Source organism: Acartia tonsa, chromosome 4 (assembly GCF_053477335.1).
Source record: "Acartia tonsa isolate MP-2025a chromosome 4, ASM5347733v1, whole genome shotgun sequence".
Taxonomy (NCBI): Eukaryota; Metazoa; Arthropoda; class Copepoda; order Calanoida; family Acartiidae; genus Acartia; species Acartia tonsa.
The window spans coordinates 54,810,820-54,830,836 of NC_137263.1; the positions used below are offsets into that span (position 1 = coordinate 54,810,820).

Consider the following 20,017-nt stretch of genomic DNA (forward strand, 5'->3'; position numbering starts at 1 on the left):
GACCACTCCCTCCTGCATTTTTATAGAGGATGAAGTTCTAATTTATCATACCAAGAATATTTATATGTCCGTTCACGTAAAGATAAATGAGCCCAGAAAAGGAGGGGTATGAGACTGTAGATTATACTAGTACCCAAAATCTCAAACATTTGACTTAAATGTGTTGGTTTAAGATCTTTTGTTGAGTTTGTTAAAACTAGCTGTGTCCAAACTCCGTTTTATGGATATTTAATCAGATTAGGTATTATGAATAGAGTTATTTTCTACTTTACTTATCAGATTTTATAAAAATTTATAATCCCATCTTGTAATAGTTATTTATTGCATCGTATTTTCAGCTTTTCGCGGATATCAAAATGAAAAATTATTAAAAAATTAAAATGGAATATTGTTTGTAATACGATGCTACAAATGATTTTTCAGTATGGCTGAGAACTGGTTCTAACCCAGCGAATAATAGTCTGTTCCGAAGTCATACTGTAAAAAAATATTTGTTATGTTAAATTAGGTACCAAATGCTGGAAGAGTTAAGAAAGATTGCATTGCAAAGGTAAGAAGTTGTAATGTATAATTAACTCATCAATTAAATTAGACTTATATTATATTTAGATGATAGTATCTTTTACACATAATAATATGTGAATATCTCTATTATAGGAAGTAGCGCCAAAATGGTATCCGCGTCTCCTTGCAAACCGTGATTTTAAGGTATCTTTATTTTTTCTACTTGTGATTACGCCCCTAGAGATGAGAAGGGGAAGTCATGGCAGGTAAAAAATTGTCATCAATTAAGGTTGCTAAAATAGACATCATTTCTTAGTTAGTTTGCTCATCCAGTAGAAGGGGAGGGGACAGAGGCAAGGTGAGTGGATCGTTATTTTAGCCAGCTACAAGTTTCACTTTATTAGAGTACATGATAATTTGGTGTAATATCCAAGTAATAATATATCCATTACATGTAGGGTTGGAGGTGTTTGCTGTTGTGATGATCAAAATTGGATGCAACTCCAGTAATAATATATCCATTATTTGAACTTATAGGGTTGTAATGGAGGTGTATGCTATTGTGATGATCAGATTGGATGTAGCTCCAGTAATAATATATCCATTATTTGAACTTATAGGGTTGTAATGGAGGTGTATGCTATTGTGATGATCAGATTGGATGCAGCTCCAGTAATAATATATCCATTATATTAACTTGTAGAGTTGTAATGGAGGTGTATGCTATTGTGATGATTAGATTGGATGCAACTCCAGTAATAATATATCCATTATTTTAACTTGTAGGGTTGTAATGGAGGTGTATGCTATTGTGATGATCAGATTGGATGCAACTCAAGCATGTCTATTTATTTTAGGTACATCCTTTTTAAAGCAAAGCTTTTCTATAATTAGGGTCGGTCCGTACTTCACTCACTGAAAGCTTTTTTCGTTAATTTAGGCATGTTAGAATTGTCCTATCGATTTCAAACTTTGCATGGTGATTCCTTAAGTAGTTAGGCACGATTTAGAAAGCGTAGCAACTCTATAATCATTACAATAATGTCCGTACGTTCATTTTAAACATGTTGATATTTACTTAAACAAAAAAAATTATGTGATCTAATCATGAGATTGATCTTATTTTTGCTATGTTGATTCTTGGGACAACAAAGTATAATGTTATAAGCGAAGCAACTCTATAATCAAGTCCTAAAAATGTAAGTATGTCCTTAAACATTATCCCATATCAAGCAGTTTTTCAACAAATTTACTTACAATTTTGCTTCGACTACATTTATATTCTGATTATTCAGTTCTGACACTATATAAGTGTTTATTTCCGTTTGTCCTACCGTTTCAGTGCTTCGCTTTTATGGATGTTGTCATCCTTGTTTTCATAAGGCGCCAATCATTTCTTTTCTCTCTATTTATGGGTACCCTCCCCCCAATTAATCCTTCCAAGGCCCTATATAGAAGCTAATTAATGAAGAAGAACAATATCAGTTCAGCAGTTGTCGGTAAAGACAGACAGACAAATATGCGGAGATTCTATTTCTCTATTAGAAGGATTTAGACTTGCCTAATTTTAAACAAGGATAGAAACATCAATAATAGCAAAGTTAAACAATTCAGACGGAAAAACTCTTGTTAAATGATACCTAATTGCCCTATCATTATCATTTCAAAGTGGCGGTAATAGCATCATCTAAATCGAAAGGACAATTAAAATTCCATAAAGGGAGGAGTAGGTTGCGCTAAAAATCCGTAAAGGTGTGACTTTTAAGGCTTGAAAATAGTAGTAGAACGATAATATTCACTAAATGTTTTTATTTCTTATTGAAAAGAACTATACTTAGACAATTTTTTTTAAGTTAACAAAAATTTGTACCGTTCTACTACTACTGTTTTTGACTTAAACTCACAACGTTTACGGATTTTTAGCGCAACCTACTCCTCTCTTTATGATCAGAGCTATCAGTGTCGAACGAACAATCCATTTTCAATTGTAGAAATACTTTGCTGGATTTAATAATTAATCGTTCTTTATTTCAGGTGGCCCTCAGTATTACTGCTCATATGCTACATCTTTATCTACATATGATAATGCTTTATAAAATTGAAAACAATAAAATAAAAAAGGGAATATCAAATAAACTAATTTGTAAAAAAAATAGCATATATTTAAAAACAAAACAAAAAAAATATTACATATGTAGCATATTGGGATTTTTGGTAGGTTGTCTGATGTCGACTCCCAGTGAAACTAACCCTTTGAATCTAATATATATTCATTTATAATTGTAAGGTGCATCGCCCCTAGCATCAAGAGGTTACATTACAAGAGTTTGGGGTATGAAACAAAAGTATAAAACAAAAAAATCTGTACAAAACTTTCCTGATAAGAAGCTTTAGCTTCAGAAAAAAATTACTGCTTTTTCTAATAGGATAAGTGCAGCTTTACAATTAATCACAATATGAAATTAGCATAAATTAAAAGTACAGAGAGTTAGAATTTGTAAGAAAAAATATATGATTGGAGATCAAAAAGGCAGTGGCTATTTACATGGTATATCAACGAGATTTGACGAAATAAAAGTTGACTGGTACGGTTATGATGCTACTGGATGTGTTTGTTCTTTTCTAAACAACGTTTTTAGTGTCTTTTGAGGGATTATTTATGTTATCTCTTCTGGACTGTTTTTATTTCATTGTTGAAATGAGCTGACTTCTACAGTATGCAACGCCCTGCCAATTTTAATCATTTTTAAAATAACAGTAATCAGTCCCTAGGATCCAAGGATCTGTGTGCATGTGTGACAGTCTGTACCGAAGGAAAACGCTACCCGCTGAACCGATATGGTTCTTATTTACAGTGTAGCTCCTCATAGGTCTAGGAAAGGTTTATAACTATTTTGGGGGGAGGATACCAACACCCTCTCAAGACAAAAGTAACAGAATGTATATCTGTTTGTTTGTACCAAAAGATCTCGCTAAAATCAAAAGAAACGGGGCCACATCACCCCTTCTACTTTTATTTTACCTCTAAGTGGCATAATTAAAAAGTAGGATAAAACTTGAATTTCATTCCAATTCAGACGAAAACTTAACTATGACTACTTCAACGCAAAAATAAAAATGTTGTAATTAAACGGAATGAAAATGATAAAACTCCTGTCAACGTTGACTATCTTGAATATCTGATGAGAAGACTCTGGTAACAGTTTCCTTGCTTCCTCTTTCAATAACCTTGGAAAGTATATATTTTCCAGTATGGCTTCGAAACCGATTTATATCTGCTGGATTAGAAGTTTTGTTCGTCCGAGCCTTTGCCCGCTACGCTCTTATAATTGTACATTTTTATATCTGCAGAAAGCTTTTTATAATACGATGTGATATATCACTTTTCCAGTATGGCTAAAGGCGTTATCCTCTTAGAATTTTTTTTTCAATTTTGAAAATTTGAGTAGCCCCCCCCCCTTGACAACGACGAACAACTATTTTAGGTTAGGTTAGGTTTTAGGCTAGGGAGCCGAGCGCTGCGGCTAGACAGGCAAGGGGGCCGAGCGCTGCGGTGGGGGTGTTGGGGTACTCAAATTTTCAAAATTGAAAAAAAAATTCTAAGAGGATAATACCTGGCTAAAAAATCCAGTATAGCATCGTAATACAGACAAATTTCCACGAATATTGAAATAAAATTATAAAATCAATAGCAGTTTTGTTAGACCATGCCTTTGGCCTTTAGGGGCAAGAAATCTGATTTTTCATTTTAATATCCATGGAAAGTTGTCTATAATACGATGCATTAATAAACTACTTCTTAACCATACCTAGAAATGTTTTCGTTGTTGTTGTGTTGAGACTTGTGAGCTGCAGACAAGCTTCCCTGCCAAGTCAGTTTCATCTGTTCATTACCGGATATCTAAAACATTATTCCAAAATGGCTTCAAAACCGATTATTATCCGCAGGATAAGAACCGGTTCTCATCCATATGGTAAAATCATGTATAGCAGCATTTTACAGAAATATTTTAGGTAAGAATATTTGTTAAAAATCATAATTTACAAAGAGTTTTGTTAACCCGGATCTTCATTTTTTCATTTCAATATCCGCGGAATTCTGTCTAATTTTAAAGTACGATAAGATGAACTATTATTAATCTTTTAAAATTAAGAACAGAGATACGCTAACTTAAATTCATTATACAAAATGACCCTAGCTATAATTATGTAAGGTTAAGTGGGGTCAACGCTCCTTTCCGTAAGGTATCTATAAATAAAACTGATAAAAAAATCATGATTATATTTACATTAAAGTTAAAATTAAATAGAGGCGCATGGCAGCTCTAAAAGTCTGTCTGTCCAGCTGAACTATCCTTGTAAATTAAAATGTGTTACCTTTGTTGGCCTCACATTTCCCCAGGTTTCTTCAGCACATTCGTCCCAACCTTCTACAAACAATTAATAGTTATTTATCGCATCGTATTATAGACAGTTTCGCGGAAAATTATCTGTAATACGATGCTTTATTTGATTTTTCAGTATTACTGAGAACCGGTTCTAATCCAGAGAATATTAATCGGTTTCGAAGCCATATTGGAAAAGAATTTACATTAATTGAAACTTTATCGTATATTAGCGGTTGCGCCCATTGGTTCTAGGGGCTCTATAGTCGAAGGGGGAGGGTAGAGCAGGAAAATGGCCTAAAACCAAAAAGGGACCTACATGAAACTCAAATTAAAATAGCCCAAAATCATCACGGGACCTTTGTGAATCTTCCCTTAAATGAATAACTCAATCGGTTTAGTAATAATGGTAATTATATCAGAAAAAAGCTTTATATAATAGGGCTATAATGAATTAGGGTTATATAAAATGTTATAACATACCTGCAAGTGAGCAGAAATATACACTGAAATTCTTAGCATATCTAGAAAAATTTAAGGTTTAAGTGAAATAACATATATTAAAAAATGTCTAAAAGGCAAGTTAAAAAATATTAAATATGCTTATAGTTGGTCTAAAATTTTGCATATTAGGTCAGCTACAATTACGTCTATACATATATCAAAGCAACAGGATGAGTGTCTTTCTGTGTGTATTTAGTAAGTTAGTAACATTGTTTTTTTTTCAAGGAAGTTTAAATTTTTTTCAGATTATTGACGTTGTTTTAATATTTTCCTTGTCTAATTTCTCTTGGTATGGTGGAGGAGAAGCCCTCTTTTAAATGAAAACATCCTTGAAAAAAAGCAATGAAAGAAAAAAAAGAAAGACACTCATCCTGTTACTTCTTTTTTACGCATTATTCCGTAAAATTGGGTGCAAGCTTCCAGTCAAATGCCCTTATTAGGTCAACTTATTTGTTTGGTCTTAATTAATGACAGCTTGACCTTATAAGCGCATTTGACTGGATGCTTACACCTAATTTTACGGAATTATGCGTAAAAAATTGGTTAAGATAAATAATCAGGGAGAGAGAGGAGATTCAGCTGTTTATTACACTAGTGCTCAAAGTTTCATATTAAAGTTTTCATATTCGTAGCTTAACAATTTTGGGGACTTTTATTTAATTTTTATTGGTTGGTTCATTAAGTTAAGTGATTAAACGTTTCAACAACTAATTATATTATATTCAAATCTTTTATTTCATCATTGGGGGAAGTACACTGATTAATCGGTCAATGTCGGTATTCAAAGAGTATGAGAATCATTGCATATCTTACTCTTGGTTCAACTTCTTTAAGCTAGCAGATGGAACTTTTCTTAGAACTCCGGTATCCAGTAACAACACTTTCACTAAAATTTAATTTTAAACAAATCAATTACAAAACAGGTTAATATCAACTGGATTAGAACCGGTTCTCATAAACACTAAATAATCATGTATAGCATCATTTTTTTAGACAATTTTCAACGAATATTAAAATAAGATCAATCTACATTTATTTTAGTTTAATTTTATCATTAATTACTAATTAGTTATCTTTATATAAAGTAACAGGATGTCTATGTGTCTGTCTGTATCAAAGAATTTCGCTAACCACTGAATCTTGGCTCTCCTTTACAATGTAGCTTTTAATAGGTCATGGTTTATAACTATATTTGGGAAGGTCACTGCCTATCTCCCTAGGGAAATAGTCTCAATTGGTCAGAGTCCTTTAGCTGCGTAATAAATGTACCTGTATGTGGGTTGGGCACAGCAACAACCAGAGCTCTGTACCAGATAATATCATCTTGACCTCTGGCCATACAAACCTACATTTCAAACTAATTTATTTTTAAACACAACCCAAAACATTATAACTAGAATGTTTTTTTTAAAAATAAATTATATCTTTATTACTGAAAATTTTATTCTGAGCTGGATCTTTAAATTATTTTAGTGGTGAGCCAGATCGGGTTGAGCCGAATTTCAGCCAATCACAGCGCGGCATTTCATAAAATGCTGTGCTCTCATTGGTGGATAGTTGGCCCACCCTGATCTGGCTCACATTAAAATGATTTAAAGATCCAGCTCTGAACTACCTACATCTTGGAAAATAAATTACCGCTATTACTCCAAATCAAAGCCATTTTAACTTTTCTTCTCGAACCGCTTAACCGATATGGTTCTCCTTTACAGTGAAAAATCTTATATGTCCAGCGAAGTTTTAAAACTACTTTTGGGAAGGATATCTACACCCTCCCAAGATAATATTATAAACCTTTTATTAAATCCTTAAAAAGGATGATTTCAAAATAATTTGTGGTGAACCATTACAAATAAAATATTTTTCTTATCTTATTTCCCTAACAAAGACTCAAGAGGCAGCCGCTGTTACTCCATATCAATCAAAGCCATTATAACTTTTCTTTATCTATATATACTCTTATGCAGGAATCTAATGGGATAAGACAATGGCCGATAAATTTATGTATACCCTCAATGATGATTCACAAAATTATCCCCTATCTAGATTACAGTTAGTGGTTGAAACGTTTGGACACTCATCTTAATAAAGCAACCAATCAAAATTCATTAAAAGTCCACAAAGTTGTTTAAGACAACTAATAAGAATATGTTATTATAATACGTTGGTAAATAAGTGTAATAAACAACTCAATGCCCCCACACTCTCTGCCTTTTATATGTAACATATATGAAAGAAATATTTACCTGCCCCAGCTGGACTCCATTAGAATTGTCATCATCCAAAAGAAAGTCCTGTAGCAAAGGATATACTATTACTTGGATGTTGCACCATAATTTCATACTCTCTAATAAAGAGAAACTCGAAGCGGGCTGAAATAACATTAACACCTATCCTCCCTTTTTAAACCCTCCCCTCCTACTGAAGGAAAGTACTGACCAATAATAAGGAATGAAGTATCAACCTAAATTTCCCCTGTTATAATATCCACGTATATATTATATCCATTATCCTGTTGCATGGTGGCCCTCTTGTTGTACTTGTGCACCCTCCTGGTCACCTCCTCCATCTTGTGCACAGGTAGAACACTTATTAGGCTAGGAGAAAATATCTGCAGGATCACAACCTTAATATTAAATATTTGCCCATCTTTTTTTGCATTATTTTCTCAATGCGGTATTTTTCGAATTTTTTTTATATTTACAAATTCAAAATACATAATAATCACAAAGATATTTTTGGTTCAGGTATAAGTACAGCCTTAAGAGACACCGGTCAAAGCTTTTCGATTAACTCTTAGAAAGTGCTAATTTTCAGTCATAGTGATTTCTTTTTCAAATATGAATATTACTTTACCTCATATTCTTTACCAATCTGCAGAGACTGGAAGTGTTTATCACTGATGAACTTGGTAATTATTTTCTCCGGAGTTGGGGGTGCACAAGAGGACTTGAGGCTGGAGCTGTCTACAGGCTCAGATAATCCAAGTAGCTCCTAAACCATAGAAAAAATATTTAAATAATTGTCAAGAACCCAAATTTTATAAACAAACGAGTAAAATAAAACTGTTAAAAACTTTGGGTACACTACACAGTGAAATTTACTTTCAAATGTCTCCGTCCTCCTTCCTGGTAAAAAACGGAGTGGATACAAAACGGCCAAATCACGAAACGACAACTACTTCAAAACGGCGAAAAATAATATACTATAAATAGGACCTATTAAAAAATCTACATTTTAAAATCAAAAATATGTTCCAAATTTTAAAAGAAAACCGCCGTTTTATATCTACTACATAAAAACATACTATTTCAAGTTACGTCAACCTTGTAACATCTGCATTGTTGAATGCAGCTGCGGCTTACGAGGTCGACTGCAGCAATGGATATAGAAATATTATTACATGGCGCGTCAGCCACCTGAAAATCTGAAATAAATCTTTCCCAAATATGGCAATTCCTCTTCTAAAATTTTTTCAAAGTATTCAAACGAGATTAAATTTGCGGCTTAGTGGCGGCTGCCGAGCCATGCTATTCATATTTTACATACCTTGGGTAAAGGCCTGTTAAGTTCATGTTGCAGGAGCAAGTTAATAGTGCAGAAAGATCCTTCAGTCTCGTGTGTCTGCAGGATTACATTGGGTGTCCAGGTATTAGGCTCCACCTCCCCACTACCTGCCTCGGATATTCTGATACTTGGGTCTCGACTCTTCAGCGTCACAGATAATGGCTTCGACAGCAGCTTAAATTATTTCTTTTTATAGAAAGTAGGGTCAGGATATGCTAAACAATCTAGCAACCAAAGCATATAAAACATTAAAAAAGCTCAAAATTTATGTTTAGTTAGGGTGATATAGGTTAATTTGAACATGAACAAATTAAGAATCATAGCCTATTTACGTAAGGACATTTTGGTAACGATTAGAGAGTTGCTAAGCTTCATAAATCATAAAACTGTTATAGAAATCATCATACAATGTTCGGAATCGATAGGGCAATTCTAACTGTAACATGTCTAAATTAATGAGAGCTATCCGTTGTGGATAGACGGACCGATCCTAATTATGGAGAAGCTTCGCTCTTAAAAATAAAAATAATATACATACCCTATTTAGCAATGAAGTTAGAAATGGTTTGAATCTCTGTCGCTCCACCTTAAATTTTTATTGCCTTATTGCATTTCTGTTATCTTAAAACATAGTTTTTCTTTCTTTCAACAATGATAATACGCAAAATTACCCCTTGTGTGATTAAAGCGTTTGAATACTAAAATTAATAAAGCAAACAATAAAAATTAATTAAAAGTCCCTAAGGTTGTTAAACCAATGATTTAGAAAACGGTATTATAAAACGTTGGGGACTAATGTAATAAACCGCTAAATGTCCCCTCCCTCCTTGGCGGATCACCAAGGCATTCTAAAAAGTAGTCAGTTTTTTTTGTCTGAAGCCTACTAACTACTGCACCGATTGGGAGCCTCTATTTTAGGTAAGCTTCACATAGGTCCTGTGATGGTTTTAAACTATTTAAGTTTTAGACTTAAGCTTTTGGATGGGATTAGGTTGTTTGTCTGCCCTCTGGATGCTAGGGACATAGTCAAGGGTATAACTATTAATATTGTAAGACTAAACATTTGATCCTTATCTTATTTAATATTTTACTTTTTAGACTTCCTTCCACGGTGGGGTAACTAACCCACAAATAATTTTTAAATAAAATTTCTGTTTAGGGTGCGCGAATTTTTCTTAGAGCCACATGTCATTGGAAAAAAGGTGCGAATAATTAACTTCCCGCAAACAACCATAAAATCTGACCAAGGCGCATACTAAGTTTCCTGAAAGTTATAGACCTATCAGCAGGGATCGGAAGCCTCACGTAAGCCGCGCATAAGCCTCAGTTTTAAACCTGCTTGTGAGCAGAAAAAAAAATTTAAGAAAGAAGGATTGTCTGCTAAAGAGCCTTTTTATACATCCAGCTGAATTTTATAGTGATAAAATCACGATTTCACTGAGGCTTACACGCGGCTTACGTGAGGCTTCCGATCCCTGCCTATCAGTCTAGTTATCTACGAGGCACCTATGCAAATCTATTGGAGCACACCAAGGAAAAGCTTTAACAAGGATGAAAACATCCATAAGTAGCGAAGCAAACAAAAACATGGAATGGACGAATAGACAAAGTGAGTTATAGAGCAGGTTACCATTTTAGATGTCTATCTTTAAAGACAGCAAAGAAGATCACATTTTAAACACAGCGTTACGTACTGACGGACGAACAGACAAAGTGAATTATAGAATAGCTTTGCTGCTAAAATGGACCCAGTATTGATTCCGCAATATGAAGTGCATAACCTTATCAACTTGATGGAGATTAATACAAATACACTTGAGAGGAATGCTGATACTATCTGGAGACAACATTCGCACCTCACTCCGATCAACATAGCATCTAAAAGAAGAGAAAAATGGGGTATATTCCATTTCGTGACAACGCCCCTCAAGGGGCGATTCGTCATATTTTGAAGATGGCTTTTGATAGGTTATATTGGGTTAGGTGATTGCCTCGCATGGTTAGGCAATTGGCCCCGCTGGGTTAAAGCCCCCCGCAGTAGCTAGAAATAGGAGAAAAGCTACTGTGAAAATACAAAGAAACAACCCTTAAGGCGCCAATCTGTATCTTCTTATTATTTTAGAGAAACAAGAAGAGAAGATTCCTTATGACTCAACCTAATGGGTGATGTTGAAACTGAAGATATTAATGACCACCACGGAAGGTGAGCCACACTTCTGTATTAGGGGGCGATGCCACAAAAAGGAACTATACCCAAAATGTTTAAACATTATACAAGAAACCCAAAATAAAAAAAAATTATTTTCGACCAAGATGAGGCAAATATTTTTTATTTCAAAAAGTAGTTTTATGCATCATCTTTCAGAATTCGTCTTAAAGAGTACAATAAGAATCAAAAATTCGTTTTGAAAAATATTAGTAAAACGATATAATTTATTCTAACTTTAAAATTTTTTTGTCTATAGTTCTTTCCCATTAGGAATACACTTATTTAGTGAATATTATCGTTCTACTACTGTTTTTAAGCCTTAAAACTCACACCTTTACGGGATTTTAGCACAACGTTACCTGTAGCTAAAATCTAGTCCTCTAACCTTCAGCTTGTCACCTTTGATTTTCAGCACTACAGCTCTAGCAAATAAATAAACAGATCATCTTTTGAAGTTGTTAGCAGAACACAGGCGGTTAAAACTCGTTGCATATATAAGTGCATATATAAAGTTTTATGTAATTTTTCTTACCTTAAACCGGACTTATTTTGTTACTATTTCAGGGGTGTATATTCTGCACAAGAAACATTTTTTCCCCTGCTGCAAAATTTTTATATTTTTTCCCCCTCCTAGTTTTTTCCAGCAAGGATGGGGGGGGGGGGGGGGGATACTTTCAGAACTCTTTATTTTATTCATATTATCGGAGGGGGTCCAATATATTCTTTTAGTTTTTTTTTCACCAATGAGGGGGAAATAAAAAAGAAGGTTTTCAGTTCTCTTAATTTTTACATTCCCCAACCCTAAAAAAACCTTTAGCAGGGTCAACCATTGCATTGCAGAATATACCCCTGTACTACTTTTAAATACAAACTAGTTGTCTATAAAGTATCAACTCATAAAATATTACGCATTTTGTTGAAGTCAAAGATACATAAATTACCATTAATTTCCGGATCTAGTGCAGTTTACGGTGAAATGTTCCTGGTAACGATTGGTAAACTTTAAAGGCCGTTCGCTGCCAAACATATGAATTTACATGTCATACCCGCACACAGAGTTAAGCGGTATAAGAAGCCATACAAAATAATCTGGAATAACCAAGATCCAAAGATGCACAGCACAGGGAAAAAATGCATAAAGTAAGTCTTTTTTGTGTATTTATGTGAACTGCGAGATTACTGTGCATTATTGAGTTATGACCATTACCGATTATTTGTAGGCCATCCTATGTCGGTCAAAATCTATACGTTCTTAGGTTGAGCCGTTAGCAGCCTTTAAATTTAATAGATTAATGGAGATAATCGTTACCAGGAAAATTTTACCGTGAACTGAACTAGAAATTTTCTTTACCTAACAAACTTAGTTCTGTTGTAATACTTTTTTGGGACAGCCAGCACTTCTCCAATTTGAATATCTCTTGTTAGCGGAGGATAGAAACTACTCTCTAACATCACTAAATAAATGTCATAATAATTGAAAAAAATCAGGTCTTTAAAAAATTCCCTCAACCCCATGGGTTTTAAATAAAGACAATCGGAGTTCCAGGTTTAAAAAAAAAATATCAGAGTTGCTCAGTCAGATACTGATAATGTTATTTACTGGACCGTTTAAACAGACCAATAAATGACAGGGGAAATAACTACCTAAATTGAAAAAATAACCTAAACCAAGCCCAAGACCTATGTGAAGCTTCCCTATAATAAAGAAATCAAACAGATCTGTAGTTATCGAGAAACCCTTGCTACTTTATATAATTGGATTAGATGCTTGTTAAAATTTGTACCTTTTTCAAGCTGTTGATAATCCATAGAAGGTTGACAAGGTACCAGAAGCATCTCGTTGCTAAACTCTCCAAAATCAACCATCATATAACTCTCTTCTTCGTCGATCTTTATAATACAAAGTGTTTAAATTTTGGGAACGCTTAGAAACCGTTTTATAAACGTAACGCATCCGCTCGTCGTCAGGGAGGTGATAGGTTCGAATCTCGACCCCACACCGCGTCATAAATGAAGATGTTAAAAATGATACTTTTGCTATGTTGCTATAGAAGGTTGACAAGGTACCAGAAACATCTGGTTGCTAAACTCTCCAAAATCAACCATCATATAACTCTCTTCTTCGTCGATCTTTATTATACAAATATTTTTGATTTGGGAACTCTTAGAAACCGTTTTATAAACGTAACGCATCCGCTCGTCGTTAGGGAGGTGACAGGTTTGAATCTCGACCCGACAACGCGTCATAAATGAAGACGTTAAAAATGGTACTTTTGCTATGTTGCTATAGAAGGTTGACAAGGTACCAGAAACATCTGATTGCTAAACTCTCCAAAATCAACCATCATATAACTATCTTCTTCGTCGATCTTTATCATACAAAGTGTATAAATTTTGGGAACGCTTAGAAACCGTTTTATAAACGTAACGCATCCGCTCGTCGTCAGGGAGGTGATAGGTTTGAATCTCGACCCCACACCGCGTCATAAATGAAGATGTTAAAAATTATACTTTTGCTATGTTGCTATAGTAGGTTGACAAGGTACCAGAAACATCTGGTTGCTAAACTCTACAAAATCAACCATCATATAACTCTCCTCTTCGTCGATCTTTATCATACAAATATTTTTAATTTCAGAAACTGATTGCTAAAAGAAATATATTTCTATTTGGGGTGTATGAAATTTTTAAAGATTAAAAAAATATTTTTAAGAGGATAGATAATACCTTCTATTTAAATTTTGTATGCTTTAAAATCTAAAAACAAGAATATGTGGAAGTAAAAAAAGCGGTTAAAAAGCTGCTTAAAGAAGTCGGACAGTCAATGGTGCTAAATACTTAAATATGCCCCATATTGCTAGGAATGTTGTCAAGAAAAATCAGAGGTCTATCTTTAATAGCGGCTGAGAAACTCAAGTTTCCCCCACATTGTGTCTTATGGAAGGAAGGAATTTTGAAATTATTAAGAAGCTTCGCTATAATAATGACGAATCAATTTTCAAGATGATTAATCCAGAACAGGTTGACAGTAGCAAAATGTAAAGATGAAAAAAATAAGAAATGATTATAAAAAATCCTAGCGGTTTAACCTTTTTACTGTTTTTGTAAAAGGAGGATAGCTATATAGGTTGCATATATCCAAAAAATATGATTTTCAAGTCTTGATATTTTTAAAACTACCTTATAGAAAATTTAAATTCTTTCAAATATATCATATGTTCTATAGAAGTAGTTTAAACTATACATATAACAAAAAAAAAATATGCAGTTCACTAAATTCAAGTTGAAATGCACTTCGTGGAACTACCCCTTTATCTATAATACAAAGTAGAATGATGTCTTTCCGTCCGTCCGTCCCTTAAGATCTCGGTAACCACTGAACCGATCGGATTCTACTCTTCAGGGAATATACCTACTGGTTCTGTGGTGGTTTTAGGCTATTTTCTTGGGGGGGGTGGGACAACCCCAACCCCCCCAAAAACAAAAAAAATCCCCCCCATTTTTTTGCTGAAGATTTCCTTGGTTCTTTTACGAATTTCGCCAAAAACAAGCCCCTAGAGGCTAGGGGCGAAGCCACTAGTTTTTAATAATGTAATACCTGAGTTTGTATAAAGTCTTCAACAAACAACTTCTCTTGTTGAAGTCGTGTAGAACACGTGACATACGGATAATCTACAGGAATAGGACAATGCAAGATAAATTAATCTTTAACAAACAATTTCTCTTGTTGAAGTCGTGTAGAACACGTGACATAAGGATAATCTTCAGGAATAGGACAATGCTAGATAAATTAATCTTGTCCAATTTTCATAAGACCTTGGACGTGGCCAAATTAAGAATAGTGGTAAAACATAAAAACATTGTAGATCAATGGTTTTATTATTACTTGGATCTTACACCACATTATCATGTACTTTAATAAAGTGAAGCTTGTAGCTGGTTAAAATTACGATCCTTACCCCCATTCCCTCTCCCTCATACTGGATAAACGAACGGACCAATAAGTGATGTCCATGTTAGCAACTTAAATTGACAACAATTTTCCCTCTGTCATATATTCTACGTATATTCTATATCCATTGTTTTATTTGATACGTCAATTACATCAGGTTCGCCTAATTCTTCAAAATTACCCTGATCGCCTTAAATTAGCCTGTATCCGCTGTTAGGTAGCCTTTGTGTCATATATACTGTAGATTAATTTTTCATTGTCCTCTCCCTCCCTAGATAATCTTGCAGTCCATAATCTTCTTTTGGATGAGGCGAATCAGGAACAGCCATTTGTTCTTCTGTATGGAACTTGTCAATAGGAGATTCTTCTTCTTTCCAATTCTTAGGTGTATTTGTTGATACTTCTGCAGTATTGCAAGTCTAATTAATAAGTTTCATATAATTTTTAAAATTAAAAAATCCTTATTATAAAGAAACAAGATGTCTCTCTGTCTGTTTGTTTGTTTATTTGTACCGAAAGGTCTTGCTAACCGCTGAACCGATGTGGTTTTAAATTTAAAGGTAGCTTCTCATAGGTCCTTGAAAGGTTTATAACTATTTTTTGGAAAGGTACCACCAACCTCAAAAAAAAAATAAAAAAAAATTCCCAAGAAAAAAATCTACTCTAGGCTAAGTATTTTAATTTTTTATTTGAATCATTGGATGGTTTGAGGCTATTTTTAAATCTTCGATTATAGTGCCCCTAGATACAAGGGGCGCAGCTGCCAGTTGTATATAATAAATGAATAAAAGAAAAATAATAACCTTCTCTTTTGCAGTTCCTTGTATTTGAATTGAATCTTTTCCATAGCCGATATCCTTAGGCTTCATTTCACAGTCACTTGCAAATTATTGAAGCAAAATATTAGAGGCATAATTAATAATAAACAGGGGTGGCAATCTGAGGGACTTTTCACACAATAGGATTACGATCCAATTGTCAATAAAATGATTAAAAATTAATAATTGCAAATAATACAAATATTCTAAGATTTTTGTTGTTGTGAAATGAAACAATATCAAAAAAAATCAGATTGCCATCCACGATCAAAATATTTATCAAGCAAATAAATTAATCCGTATAAAAAAGTAAAAGGATGTCTATGAGATTGTCTGTGTATCTGTCTGTTTATAACGAAGAATCTTGCTAACCGCTGAACTGATATGGTTCTCCTTTACATTTACAATGTAGCTTTTCATAGTATAGTCTTATAAATTCTTGGGGGAAGGATACCACAACACCCCCCCCCCCAATAAAAAAAAAGAGAAATCGCCTCTAGAAAAAATGTCCCCCCCCCCCTGTTTTTAAAAAACGAAAATTACTATAATATGACGGACCTTTCGCATTCTATAAAGTATTTAGGTATATATTTTTTACATTACCATATATTTTGTAGAATATTTTGGAAGTGAAACACGCTGGCTTTTCTTCTGTGCTCCATATACAAATTTACATACTGAATTCCATCAAGTTTTATCTCCATACTGACAGACCAGTGAATATTCTAAAATATATGTTTTTTTACAGGGATCCTAAGGGATAAGACAATGATAGATAAATCTACTTTCATCCCCAAAAATTGCCCCTTCTAAAGATTCCAATTATTGGCGTTAAAACGTTTGAACACTTTGGACCAGCCAATCAAAATTCAATTAAAGTCCCCAAAGTTGTTAAGCCAACGAATAAGAAACATTACTATAAAACTTTGGGGAACTATAATAATAAACAGCCTGATGTTTCCTGCTTCCCTGGTTATTTAAAAAATACCAACTCTTATAATTTAATGAAATAATGAATTTTAATGAAATAATAATTCAAATTAATCCAAAATTTGGCATCCCTGCTTACAATATGTCAGGGGCTTCCATTATAGCTTCGAACCCGATTAATATCCGCTGGATTAGAACCGGTTCTCAGGCATACTGAAAAATTATGTATAGAATCTAAATACAGAATTTTTCCACGAATATTAAAATAAAATTCTTTAAACTAATACCAGTTTTAAGCCTTCGGCAACTCAGGGTTTACAAAACTGGTTTGAATCTTCTTTACTTCAATTTTTCATTTCATTATCCACTGAAAGCTGTCAATAAAACGATGCGATAAATATGTATTTTTTACCTTAACGTTGATAAGATTCAAAACGTAATGGTTGTCTTCATTACTCCACAAGTTGTCCTTGAAAAAGTAAAGTTTTAATACCATAAAAATGAAATTTTAATTCCTAATAAAATCTTTTTATATCAACTTGGAAAAGCAATAATATGTAGTTGGAAAAATGTTTGAAATTCTTTCAATGGCCGACAAATTGATGCACATTCCCAATGATACATAAAATTACTATTTCTGTATATTACAATTAGTGGTTAGTGGTTTGGACACGTAACTGAACCAACTTAACAAAATTCTAGTCTCAAAAGTCAAGCCAACAAATAAGAAAACTTTATTATAAAACTTTGGGGACTAGCGCAATAAACAGCCCAATGTCCCATCCCTCCCTGTACAACAAACCTGAGGTATATGAAGACTGACCCTGGCCTGCCAGCTATATTCTGACCACAGATGATACATACCTGAGGTATATGGAGACTGACCCTGGCCTGCCAGCTATATTCTGACCACAGATGATACAAACCTGAGGTATATGGAGACTGACCCTGGCATGCCAGCTATATTCTGACCACAGATGATACAAACCTGAGGTATATGGAGACTGACCCTGGCCTGCCAGCTATATTCTGACCACAGTACAAACCTGGGGTATATGGAGACTGACCCTGGCCTGCCAGCTATATTCTGACCACAGATGATACAAACCTGAGGTATATGGAGACTGACCCTGGCCTGCCAGCTATATTCTGACCACAGTACAAACCTGAGGTATATGGAGACTGACCCTGGCATGCCAGCTATATTCTGACCACAGATGATACAAACCTGAGGTATATGAAGACTGACCCTGGCCTGCCAGCTATATTCTGACCACAGATGATACAAACCTGAGGTATATGAAGACTGACCCTGGCCTGCCAGCTATATTCTGACCACAGATGATACAAACCTGAGGTATATGGAGACTGACCCTGGCCTGCCAGCTATATTCTGACCACAGATGATACAAACCTGAGGTATATGGAGACTGACCCTGGCCTGCCAGCTATATTCTGACCACAGTACAAACCTGGGGTATATGGAGACTGACCCTGGCCTGCCAGCTATATTCTGACCACAGATGATACAAACCTGAAGTATATGGAGACTGACCCTGGCCTGCCAGCTATATTCTGACCACAGTACAAACCTGAGGTATATGGAGACTGACCCTGGCCTGCCAGCTATATTCTGACCACAGATGATACAAACCTTAGGTATACGGAGACTGACCCTGGCCTGCCAGCTATATTCTGACCACAGATGACACAAACCTGAGGTATATGGAGACTGACCCTGGCCTGCCAGCTATATTCTGACCACAGATGATACAAACCTGAGGTATATGGAGACTGACCCTGGCCTGCCAGCTATATTCTGACCACAGATGATACAAACCTGAGGTATATGGAGACTGACCCTGGCCTGCCAGCTATATTCTGACCACAGTACAAACCTGGGGTATATGGAGACTGACCCTGGCCTGCCAGCTATATTCTGACCACAGATGATACAAACCTGAAGTATATGGAGACTGACCCTGGCCTGCCAGCTATATTCTGACCACAGTACAAACCTGAGGTATATGGAGACTGACCCTGGCCTGCCAGCTATATTCTGACCACAGATGATACAAACCTTAGGTATACGGAGACTGACCCTGGCCTGCCAGCTATATTCTGACCACAGATGACACAAACCTGAGGTATATGGAGACTGACCCTGGCCTGCCAGCTATATTCTGACCACAGATGATACAAACCTGAGGTATATGGAGACTGACCCTGGCCTGCCAGTTATATTCTGACCACAGTTGGCTTGGAATATTATAAACATCAGTCTCGAGTATGTCTTCTTTGGTGTGACCGTAGTCTACCAGTTCAACTAAAAGTTTAAGACATACATATTATCCAGGGGTCTAAAGGGATAATCATAAGACAATGGCCGATAAATTGATGTACATCCCCAATGATTATACACAAAATTAACCTTCATCAGATTAAAATTAGTGGTTGAAACGTTTCAACAATCAATGATCCAACCAATCAAAATTAATCCATAAGCCAACGAATAAGAAAACATTATTATAAAACTTTGGCGACTAGTGTAATAAACAGCCCATTGTCCTATATCTATCTTTAAAATTACAAATAAATCTACAGAAATATACGAAAATCTTAATCACTTTTGCTTTTATCTTATTTTAAAACTAGCGGATAAGCCACTAGAACCTTTTTGGGTAGGTATAAAGTGTTGGGGTCGGGTTGATTTCAACCCCTTCACCTAATTTTAATTTTAGTTTTAAAAAGAAAATATGTACAAAATCCCCCCAAAATAGGACCTATGAGAAGCTAAATTGAAAGGAGCACCATATCGGTTCAGCGGTTAGCGAGATGCTTCGGTACACAGATATAGAAATTTTGTTACTTTAGACTTCGTGCAAGTTTTTTTTAACTAACTTATTTCCCTTTGCAAAAATATCAAATGCTAAAAATAATCGGTAAATGAAATCGATAGGAAAAAATCGCATGGTGGTTTTACAAGACTTTTTAAAGATATAAACTTTCCATTACTTAAAGCAGAAACCGAAGCTTTATAACATAACTTTATAACATAACTTTGTGTTGTAAAATCTATGGCTCGGCCGCCGCGACTAAGCCTCAAAGGGAACTATGCACGAACGAGAGCAAGTGATTTTAGGTACCT

The 20,017-nt window shown here is 34.7% G+C and overlaps 1 protein-coding gene and 1 long non-coding RNA gene across 2 annotated transcripts in view; one reads left to right on the forward strand and one right to left on the reverse strand.

The window, feature by feature from the left end:
- Positions 1–86: 86 nt before the first annotated feature.
- LOC145315552 (uncharacterized) lies at positions 87–2,657 on the forward strand. Its single transcript, XR_013878081.1, has 5 exons — positions 87–116; positions 509–550; positions 658–708; positions 1,291–1,361; positions 2,539–2,657. It is a non-coding gene; the product is annotated as an uncharacterized LOC145315552 (long non-coding RNA).
- Positions 2,658–2,730: 73 nt separating this feature from the next.
- Positions 2,731–20,017, reverse strand: part of LOC145317812 (uncharacterized) — a 33,128-nt gene continuing 15,841 nt past the window's right edge. Inside the window, exons 12-33 of the mRNA XM_080159080.1 lie at positions 19,074–19,195; positions 17,282–17,338; positions 16,543–16,664; positions 15,925–16,000; positions 15,393–15,540; positions 14,768–14,841; positions 12,954–13,059; positions 12,521–12,623; positions 11,529–11,591; positions 10,742–10,838; positions 9,499–9,546; positions 8,943–9,134; positions 8,250–8,387; positions 7,904–8,019; positions 7,640–7,685; positions 6,663–6,738; positions 6,207–6,279; positions 5,373–5,413; positions 4,882–4,934; positions 4,314–4,405; positions 3,657–3,732; positions 2,731–3,230 (exon numbers count right to left, since the gene is read on the reverse strand). Of these exons, the coding sequence (XP_080015206.1) occupies positions 3,192–3,230; positions 3,657–3,732; positions 4,314–4,405; positions 4,882–4,934; positions 5,373–5,413; positions 6,207–6,279; positions 6,663–6,738; positions 7,640–7,685; positions 7,904–8,019; positions 8,250–8,387; positions 8,943–9,134; positions 9,499–9,546; positions 10,742–10,838; positions 11,529–11,591; positions 12,521–12,623; positions 12,954–13,059; positions 14,768–14,841; positions 15,393–15,540; positions 15,925–16,000; positions 16,543–16,664; positions 17,282–17,338; positions 19,074–19,195 (1,958 nt within the window). The 3' untranslated portion in view covers positions 2,731–3,191. The remainder of the gene's footprint in view (positions 3,231–3,656; positions 3,733–4,313; positions 4,406–4,881; positions 4,935–5,372; positions 5,414–6,206; positions 6,280–6,662; positions 6,739–7,639; positions 7,686–7,903; positions 8,020–8,249; positions 8,388–8,942; positions 9,135–9,498; positions 9,547–10,741; positions 10,839–11,528; positions 11,592–12,520; positions 12,624–12,953; positions 13,060–14,767; positions 14,842–15,392; positions 15,541–15,924; positions 16,001–16,542; positions 16,665–17,281; positions 17,339–19,073; positions 19,196–20,017) is intronic.